Source organism: Musca autumnalis, unplaced genomic scaffold (genome assembly GCF_047663935.1).
Source record: "Musca autumnalis isolate F117 unplaced genomic scaffold, ASM4766393v1 scaffold_3, whole genome shotgun sequence".
In the NCBI taxonomy this organism is placed as follows: Eukaryota; Metazoa; Arthropoda; class Insecta; order Diptera; family Muscidae; genus Musca; species Musca autumnalis.
In genome coordinates, this window is record NW_027411866.1 from 15,346,266 (window position 1) to 15,356,454 (window position 10,189).

At 36.2% G+C, this 10,189-nt stretch overlaps 1 protein-coding gene across 1 annotated transcript; it reads left to right on the forward strand.

Annotated features, from left to right (window-relative positions):
• Positions 1-4,987, forward strand: Pink1 (PTEN-induced putative kinase 1). Its single transcript, XM_073972500.1, has 6 exons — positions 1-208; positions 476-665; positions 747-1,016; positions 1,192-1,995; positions 3,103-4,104; positions 4,172-4,987. Exons 3-6 carry the CDS (start codon positions 861-863, stop codon positions 4,367-4,369), a joined length of 2,160 nt encoding a protein of 719 aa, XP_073828601.1. The 5' UTR covers positions 1-208; positions 476-665; positions 747-860; the 3' UTR covers positions 4,370-4,987.
• Positions 4,988-10,189: the final 5,202 nt, after the last annotated feature.

Genomic DNA, 10,189 nt, shown 5'->3' on the forward strand with positions numbered 1-10,189 from the left:
AGCGTAGGACGTTATCATTTCACTCTGGCCAACATTATGCCATCAATGCCTGTTGGATTGCCGTTCATTTGTCATTGTTTCTCTCAGCTGTTGTTCTTTTGTCGTAAAATTTTTTGGTATATCTCGCATTCGCATCAGTCTAAACAAATTGTCGTTTTTTTAAATTTTAAACTTTTTTAAGCCGATAAATCACGAACAATTCACGAAGGTATGTGCTAATTGTCTTAATTATTTATCGTAAATGGAATAATTATTAAATTATGTATAATTAAAATCATTCAACCCTGACGAAAGTGAAAATTTCTAGACTGAAACGAAACGATGTGATTTTTTATTTGATTACATAAAAAGAAGCGTAGAAAGGAAGGAACAGAAACAAAACAAGCAAAACAAAGATACAAAAAAAAAGAAAACAACAAACAAAACAATAACATCACACATTTTTTATTGTCTGTCTTCTGTCTTGTATTTTTAGCTGGCCAGCTTGTCTGTCGTCGTCACTCATAACATTGCACATAGACTTGTTATGTTTGAACTTGTGGAAAACGCATCGTCAATCGGTGTGAATATTATTGGAAAATAAACAAACAACTAAACAAGATAAATCACACAGAGGAAGCAGAAAATAACGTCAAGCAGTGATAGGGAAAGAAAAAGTAAGGAAGGTAAGTAATGAGGAATTTGAATGATGTGAACAAATCCAAAACTGAAAAATATTTAAAATGCAACGCAATTTCTATTTTCAGAGCCGTTTTTGCTTGAAAGAAGAGCTACAAGCAAGCGGAAGAGGATTCCTACTAAAGGAGTTTTGTTATTAGCTGCTTTGGAGAGCTTCTAGTAGAGTAGTGCTTTAGTTCAGCATGTCTGTACGTTTATTCACCACACGACTTTTTAAACATGGTCGTTTTTTGCTCCAAAGCTATTGGAAAAGAGATATACACACCAACATTTTGGAACAAAATCAACAACGAACACGTCAACAACGTATTCCACCGGTAGCATCATCGGTGGTTAGGGTAAGTTCTAGATGGTCAAAAAACTCGTTTGGGCAAACTCTTGGATTTTTTAAGAAACGGTGACATAATATTTTTAGCTTTGAAAACCTAATCTGTCCAAGAGCCAGTTTTGCCTATGCGGTAGTTATTCTGCTAAGTTTCGAGTTTATACTAATTTCATTTTCCTTGCTTTTAGAAATCTGCTGCCAGAGGTGCTATAAATGCCGTAGCTGGTAGCTCAAAGGCGGGGGCAGCCACCGGCCAGTTGGCTGCCAGTGTACCCCATTCCGCTGGCATTTTCCGGTTCGGGCAACAGGCACGCAAACTGTTTATTGATAACATCTTAAATCGTGTCACCACTACCTATTCGGCTGAGTTACGTACCCAGGCCACAAAGAAGTTATTTTACGGGGATTCTGCCCCATTCTTTGCTCTAATTGGTGTAAGTCTCGCTTCAGGTGCCGGCGTATTGACAAAAGAAGATGAATTGGAAGGTGTTTGCTGGGAAATACGTGAAGCAGCAAATCGTTTACAATCTTCCTGGAATTATGATGATGAAGTAGCCGAAAGTTTGGATTCTTCCTTCAGTATTGATAAACTATCCATTGGACCAGCAATTGCCAAAGGCTGTGCCGCTGTCGTATATGCTGCTTCCTTTAAAAACAGTTCTACACTAGATGTATCAGCTCAAAGTCCAGAAATTATTGGTTCTCCTGGCACATCTGAACATAATTCCCCAACTGGTCGTCAACCATTACATCAACAATCCTTCCGTCCGGAATATATAACACCAATACAAAATATATCACGTTTTGTTCATAATTTTGGTGGTTCTGTTGATAATGTCCAGTTGTTTAGCCAAACATCAGCTGCAGCACAATTTCGAGATGTTTTGGAAGCGGAAAGAAAATTGGAAGAGCATGATCAGAGCAGAGATTTTAAATTAAATTCGTCAGCGGAAGTTGGATTTTCTGGTGTAAGCGGTGGCACTATGGGTTTGGTAAGTCAAAGACAATGGAATTACCTTCTTATGGGATCGTCTATAGCAAAAAATACCTCTATAGAACGTATGGCGGCAACCGTAGGGGACTTCTGTAGAATAGAAAATACATCTTCTATAAAATATATTAGCTCTGTAGTGTCTTCTATAAAATACAAGAGCAACGTAGGGGTCTTCTATAGAATAGGAGAGCACCGTAGGCTTCTTCTTTAGCATAGAAGACCTCCGTAGGCGTCTTCTATGGAATAAAATAGCTCCGTAAGCGTCTTCTATGGAACATAAGACCTCCGTAGTTGTCTTATATAGAATAGGAAACATCCGTAAGCGTCTTCTATAGAACATAAAACCTTCGTAGTTATCTTATATAGAACATAAAACCTTCGTAGCTATCTTATATAGATTAGAACTCCGTAGTGGTCATCTATAGAATAGAAGAACTCCGTAGGGGTCTTCCATGGAATAGAAGAGCTTCTCAGGGGTCTTCTATAGTATAGAAGAAATCTGTAGGAGTTTTCTATGGAATAAGAGAACTCCTTAGGGGTCTTCAATGGAAAAGAAGAACTTCTTAGGGTCTGTTATAGAATAGAAGAGCTTCATAAGGGTCTTATATACAACAGAAGAGCTCCGTAGGGGCCTTCTATAGAATAGAAGAGTCCGGTAGGGGCCTTCTATAGAATAGAAGAGCTCCGTAGCGGTCTTCTATAGAATGGAAGAGCTCCGTAGTTGTCTTCTATAGAATAGAAGAGCTCCGCAGCGGTCTTCTATAGAATGGAAGAGCTCTGTCGCGGTCTTCTATAGAATAGGTGACCTCCGTGGAACTTCGTATAAGCCTTCTATAGAAATAAACTTCTGTAGGTTTTTAACAGGCGAGCTCCGTAGGCGTTTTGTATAAAATAGTAAACCCCCGTAAATGTCTTCTATAGAATATAAGACCTCCGTAAGGGTCTTGTGTAGAATAGAAAAGTTCTGTGGGGGAATATGAATATGAGACCGCCGTAGGGGCCTTTCATAGATAAATAGAGAAACTCCGAAAGTGTTTTATGTTGCATAGAAGATCTTCGTAGAGGTCATCCGTAGAACTAAAACAACTTCCTTTTTTATTTTCAGCAAACTATGGACACTTCTGCCAATGCAAATATACATCGCTATCCTCTGGCCTTGAAAATGATGTTTAACTATGACATTCAAAGTAATGCCATGGCCATTTTACGAGCCATGTATAAAGAAACCGTACCGGCACGTCAACGTTATATCAACGAAGCAGCTGAATCATGGGAACAACATTTACAAGATCAAACTCTTACCCTGCCCCCACATCCCAATATTGTTTGTATGTATGGCTTCTTTTGCGATGAAGTTGGTAACTTCCCTGATGGTCATCTGCTCTATCCAATTGCCCAGCCACAACGCATCAATCCAAATGGTTATGGTCGCAATATGTCACTGTATTTGTTAATGAAACGTTACGATTACAGCTTGAGATCATATTTGGATTCACATCAGCTATCAACACGCTCCAAATTATTACTTTTGACCCAGTTGCTAGAAGCGGTGGCCCATATCAGTCGTCATGGTATCGCCCATCGTGATATCAAGTCAGATAATATTTTAATAGAACTCAACGATGATGATTCTCCACCAATATTGGTTTTGTCCGACTTTGGATGTTGTTTGGCTGATCGTATACATGGTCTACAAGTGCCTTATACCTCATTTGATATTGATAAGGGTGGTAATGCTGCCCTAATGGCACCAGAAATTATTAACAAACAACCAGGTCCCTTTGCTGTACTGAATTATGCCAAAGCAGATTTGTGGGCTTGCGGTGCTATTGCCTATGAAATATTTGGTATGCGTAATCCATTTTATTCTTCCAGTGGTGGTTTGGCCAAGGAAACATATTCGTTGCGCAATTCTGATTATAAAGATGAAGATTTGCCACAGTTGTCTGAGGATTGTCCTAGTTTGGTACAGCAATTGATTTATAATATTTTATCACCCAATCCTTCGAAACGTGTTAGTCCTGATATTGCAGCAAATGTTATGCAACTGTTTTTGTGGGCACCCTCGCAGTGGCTCAAAGTGGGTGGTATGCCCAATAGTGCAGAGGTAGGTTGAATTAAATTAAGATTTCTGGAAGTTGTTTTAATGTTTGTTTTTCTTTCTGTCTTTCAAGATTCTGCAATGGCTTTTATCTTTAACCACAAAAATAATGTGTGAGGCCAACTCCAAACCCGTTCCCCCCTTGGGCAACTATCAACAAACGGGACGCCGTACTTATGTTGAGTATTTGTTGATTTGCAGTTTCTTGGCCAGGGCCCGGCTACGACGCATTCGCGGTGCCCTTAATTGGATACAAAGTACAGTGGTTTAAATTTCAACGATAAGAAACGAACGATTGTATCTCCCTAATTTACCCCCTTTTGCAAAATCTTAATTTATATATTTTTTATTAATTTCTTCTCAATCAAACAAAAGTCTGGAAAAACGTAATACGTGAAACAAAATACATTTTGTGTGATATCTAGGATTGTAAAACCAAAAAAGGAAAATGCAAAAAAGAACTACTGGAGTGTTTAACTTCTACCAATTTGATTTTTTTTGTATACTTGTGTGTAAAACAAAAACTTTATTTTTTCTAATGGATTTATATTTGTATACAAAACAAACAAGATATTGTCACAGTCAAACTAATATTTTAAATGGAAACATCCTCTCATGTGAAAGTTATTGTCTAATCTTGCTTTTAGTTGCTTTAAGGCCTCTTACTAACAAACAATTTGTATTAATTATTGTTTTTATTTTAGTTTCCATTTAATACTGCTTAAGAAAAAGACACCATCAAAACGGTTATTTGTGTGCAAAAATATCTCAATTGGATATTCAAATGCCGCACATAGTCGAAACTTAAAACATTTATCCTGTGAAAAGAACTACTTTCAAAATTTCGTAAAGAAAGATATGAAATCAAATAAAAACCTTAACAACTACATGATGTGAATTGGAATTTTGTATTTAAAACACAGTCAATTGGAGCATGGAATGATAACGGGAATGTCTTGAAATAATGGAGAATTTTGAGAAACAATCATATCGGCAATCATGCAAAGTATTAGGAATATATTCTTAAGGGCGTACAGAGTCATAGTCATGGGATTTTTAAAGAATATTTTTTGTGGAATGTGCAGCGAAGTAATCGTGAGTATGTTTTAAAGAGCATTTTTAGAGTCAATGCGAACTACAATTCTCCATTTTTAGATAAAAATTTCTAACGGCTCCATCATGTGATAATGGTGTAATTTTCAAACAACGGCTTGGCCCTAAACTTGGAGTTTTTAAGAAGATTTCATCGAATTTTTAAAAAGTGATTGCATTCATAAAAGATGGCCTTCTATCTACAGAAGATCCGTTGAAGGTATCCCATGCATATATGATAAATCAAGGTCTACAAACATGATTTGGCGGTTTTGAAGAGTATTTTCCAAGCTTTTAACAGAGAAGACCTGTTGAAGTTATTCTATCTAAAAATGATCCGTTGAAGGCAGTCCATTGATAGAAGACATTTCTAGGGTCTACTCAAAAATGATTTCGTCTTGGTCATGCGTCCATAGAATACCAGTGGAAGACTTTCTATTCATAGAAGGCCTTTTGGTACCTATAGAAAATCGTCAATAAAAGATATATTGAATATCTTCGTAGTGTGACATTGACAAAATTGCATGAAATTATGCGTTCTTAGAACGATTTTCATACAAAGGAAATTTTTTGAAATTGCTGTAGTGGGGAGCTTGTGCTAAGAATGCCTAATTTCATGAAATTATTGCATAAAAATGGCATTAGTGTGGATCGGGACTTCTTTCTGTGTTGGAACGTCAGTAAAGGGGTGACACCCACTTGTAAATTTCAGAATATCGAACAATTTTTTACTGACTTATTTTAAAGTAGAAGTAGCATAGAATATGTGGTAAAAGTGCCTGAGATATGAGCTTTGGAAGGAAAAAAATTATGTGTTTGGTATGCAACATAGAAACTATAAAAACGTGTTTTTCTCGAAATGGCATTTTGAAATCAGTGCCAACTCTAGCTCGAAAACTATCAAGGACATAAAAATACTTCATCTATCTATTCAAATTTAGAACAAAAATTTGCCCTTTTTATGACCAGAAAAATTCAGTTTTTAAGCCAAAAATTGAAAATTTGAGATTTTTCGTCGACCATTTCAGTAAAATCCAATATTTTTTTTTTAAAAAATCGATCAATGAAGGACTGGATCTTTGTGTTCCTAATAAGCCCACAAAAATATATGACGATCTGTTTTTAGTTTTCGAGCTAGAGTTTTTTAGTTTTCGGGTTTTAGTTTTCGAGCACCGTAAAACGCTTTTGCAAAAACAGGGTTTCGTGGTCGCCATTTGCCACAAAACCACATAATATTTTTCAACCAAAAAAATTCAGACAATAGATTAAGATGTGCTCTTTCAGATAAAAAAAAAATACCAAAAAAATTGGTAGTTTTCTTGAAAAAAAAATTCATGAAAAATTGCCTTTTTTGGGCTTTACAAGATTAAGATGTGCTCTTTCAGATAAAAAAAATACCAAAAAAATTGGTAGTTTTCTTGAAAAAAAAAAATTCATGAAAAATTGCCTTTTTTGGGCTTTACAAGTGGAGGTCACCCCTTAAAGGTCTGCTCTAAATGGAAGGCCTTTTGACGGTCTGTTAATGGTCTTCTTTCAATGGAGGATACCTTATGAAAGTCTTTCATCCATAGAATACCCTTTGAAGGTCTTCCTGCATTGAAGACCTATGGAAGGTTTCCATTCATAAAAACCTTTTGAAGGCCTTTCATTAATTTATGACATTTTTTTGGAGGTCATACCTTTACAGGAAAGCCTTTTAAGGTTTTAGAGACGTTTTGACCATAGAAGACCTTAAAAAAGCTATTCAATCCATAATATATCTATCCATAGAAGATCTGCTGTAGTGTATCCTAGAAAATCTGATTAGGACTTTCATCCAATAAGACCTTTTGAATATCTTCTTGCCGAAGAAGACATTTTGAAGATTTCCATTAAAAGAAGAGCTGATTTCCGAAACATCATAAAATTGCTTTGTTTCAAGTATTGCTCGTGCATTGTAAAAGTATTTTAAAATGCTATATCAAAAGGGACATACCTGGACCGGTGGGAATAACCACGGGCCACGGCAGAATAATATAAATGTCCTGCAAATTGGAAGGAGATGACTGATGATGAGGAAACATCGACAAACGAGAACTTGTTATGTCTCTGTCCAATGCTCGTTGTCTTGCAAACTGCGCAGCATGGGGGTGAATGCGCGTTCCAATCTCTGACAAATTTTTGCAAAACCTAGCCAACGAGTCTGCTTCTTTTTGCCCCATAAAATATGGCAAACTCTCTCTCTCTTCTCAGCACCCAAAATCTTCAATATCTCTGTTAGATCTCTATTTTTATACCCTACACCACTATGTGGGGAGGGTATTATAAGTTGGTTTTGGCCAAAAAGTTTGTAACGCATCGAAATAATGGTCGTAGACCCATACTTATATATACCAAAATGAATGTCTCGACGAGCTGAGTCGATCTGGCTATGTGTGTCGCAATTTTGATCGGATCGTCACCAAATGTTGGGTGTTGATGAGGGTCCCGGAGGGGAAGAAGCCTATTGATTTTGGTGATGGTCGGATAATATTCAGGGGTCGGAATAGGCAAAAAACTTATTTAGGGAAAAAGTCAACGTTTTATTTCAAAGCGAATATCTCCGCATCTATAACGGGTATATCAAAAGCAAAACCTGCTAATGAAAGTAGAAAATATCACCTTTACAGTAGTAGGTTGTCGTAGGTGGTCAAACAAAGAAGAAATCGCAATAGTCGCTAATACAACCCTTCTTTTTATTTTTGCGATTTGAGTTATAATGACGAATATCACAGCTTTGGTTGGGGATCTTCCAAAAGCAAAGCCTGACTATGAAAGAAGAATATCCCACCTTTACAATGATTCAAAGCGGGTTGGCTTAGGTGGCCAAATAACGGAGATATAGCAATAGTCGGTAATACATCCCATCTTTCAATTATTTTCAAAATCGCGCTACAGGTCGCAATTTCGATCGGATCGTCACGTAATTTTGGGAGTTAATGGGGGTCTCACAGGGGAAGAAGCCTATTGATTTTGATGATAGTCGGATAATATTCAGGGGTCGGAATGGGCAATAACTTATTTGGAGAAATGATCAACGTTTTATTTCAAAACCAATAGCTCTGTTTCTTTAAGAGTTATATCGAAAGCAAAACCTGGCGAGGAAAGTAGAAAAGATCACCTTTACAACGATGTACAGTAGGCTGTCGTAGGTAATCAACAGAGATATCGCAATAGTCAGTAATGTATCCCATTTTCCGATTTTTTGTAATCACGCTACAGGTCGCAATTTTGATCGGATCGTCACGAATTTTTTGGGAGTTGATGCGAGTCCCACAGAAGAAGAAGCGTATTAAGATTGGTGATGGTCGGATAATATTCAGGAGTCGGAATAAGCAAAAAGCTTATGTGGAGCAAAGTCAACGTTTTTTCTTATGCGAATATCTCTGCTTCTGGTAGGAGCATTCCAAAAAGAAAACCCGCCAATGTTAGAAGAAAAGATCTCCTTTATATTGATGCAAAATATGTTGGCTTAAGTGAGCAAACAACCGAGATATCGCAAAAGTCAGTAATATATCAATTTTTTTTCATTTTTTTGTAATCACGCTACCGGTTGGAAGTTTGATCGGATAGTCACTAGATTTGGGGGGGTACATGCGGGCCCACAGAGGAAGAAGCCTATTGATTGTAGTGATAGTCGGATAATATTTAAGGGTCGGAATGGGGAAAAACTCATGTGGAGACAAATTCAAAGTTTTATTCTTTGTGAATATATCGGCTTCTAGTAGGGGTATTCCAACGGCAAAGCCTGTCAATAGAAGAAGAAAATATTACCTTTAAATTGGTGTAAAGTAGGTTGGCGAAGGTGGCCAAACAAGGGAGATACCACAATGCATCCAATTCTTCCAGTTTTTGCAATCGCGCTACAGGTTGCAATTTTGATCGGATGATCACGAGATTTTGGTTGCTTAGGGGGGGCCCGAGAGAAAGAGGCATATTTTGTTTGATGGTATTCGGATTATATTCTCTAAAAGAATTGTTTACCAGTGAAAAGCTTATGCACAGGGGTAGTGGTGTAGGGTAACACATGGTCGACCCCGTCCCGTCTATAGCCTTTGCTCACTTGTTCTCTATAAGTTTATTTTTCAGTTCTTTATCAGGATGAATCAGCTTTCTACTACGTCTCTTCGAGGATATTAATAAAATTAAGGTTGCTCTAAAGAAGAAGTCCTTTGAATTTATACTATTCACTTTTAAATTCTGTCCTTACTAGATTTAAAAGTTGTATTATTTTTAAAATTTTTATTTATTTTTAATTTAATTTTATTTATTTTTACAAGGCCACTCAGAGTCCTAAATGTGGATTTTGAATTAACTCCTTTCTGTCCTTATTAGATTTAAAAGTTGTATTATTTTTTAAAATTTTATTTATTTTTAATTTAATTTTATTCATTTTCACAGAGCCTTATACGTGGATTTTTAATTAACTCCTTTTAACTATAATCGTGAAATTTTATTTTAGAGCATCTTACAAACTGTTATACATGTTCATAGTTGTTATATTTTGAAACTTACCTGTTATATAGTTAAAACTGGAATATAGCTAAAACAATTACACATATTCATAATTGTTCTACACTGTTATACTATGTAGGTGTTGGCCTAGACTAAGTATGTATAACTGTTATACGTATTAACAACTGTTATATTTAAAAATCTTTTTTATAATCGCAACTGTAATACTGCTAAAACTGTTATACGTACACATAATTGTTATATACTGTTATACAATATAGGTTTTTGTCTAGACTAAGTATGTGAATAAGCAACTGGTCGAAATTGTAAATATGTAAAATATCTCTACACACTTTTTTTATCCCGTGATGAAATAAGCACGAACTGCGTGCCATTAGGTACTTTCGAAAAATAATTAAACTATATTTATATAGAAGATTATAAGTTCAATTAAATTCAGGATTTTTTTTTACTTTTTAGCGGTATTTTGCTGACTGCCTTCTATCCGTCTATCGAAATCCCCTTC

Excerpts from the sequence above, each read along its gene's own strand:
- Pink1 (XM_073972500.1), top strand. The coding sequence starts at position 861 with ATGTCTGTACGTTTATTCACCACACGACTTTTTAAACATGGTCGTTTT. Across the intron at positions 1,017-1,191 it reads TAGCATCATCGGTGGTTAGG|AAATCTGCTGCCAGAGGTGC; the intron begins GTAAGTTCTAGA and ends CCTTGCTTTTAG. Across the intron at positions 1,996-3,102 it reads GCGGTGGCACTATGGGTTTG|CAAACTATGGACACTTCTGC; the intron begins GTAAGTCAAAGA and ends TTTTATTTTCAG.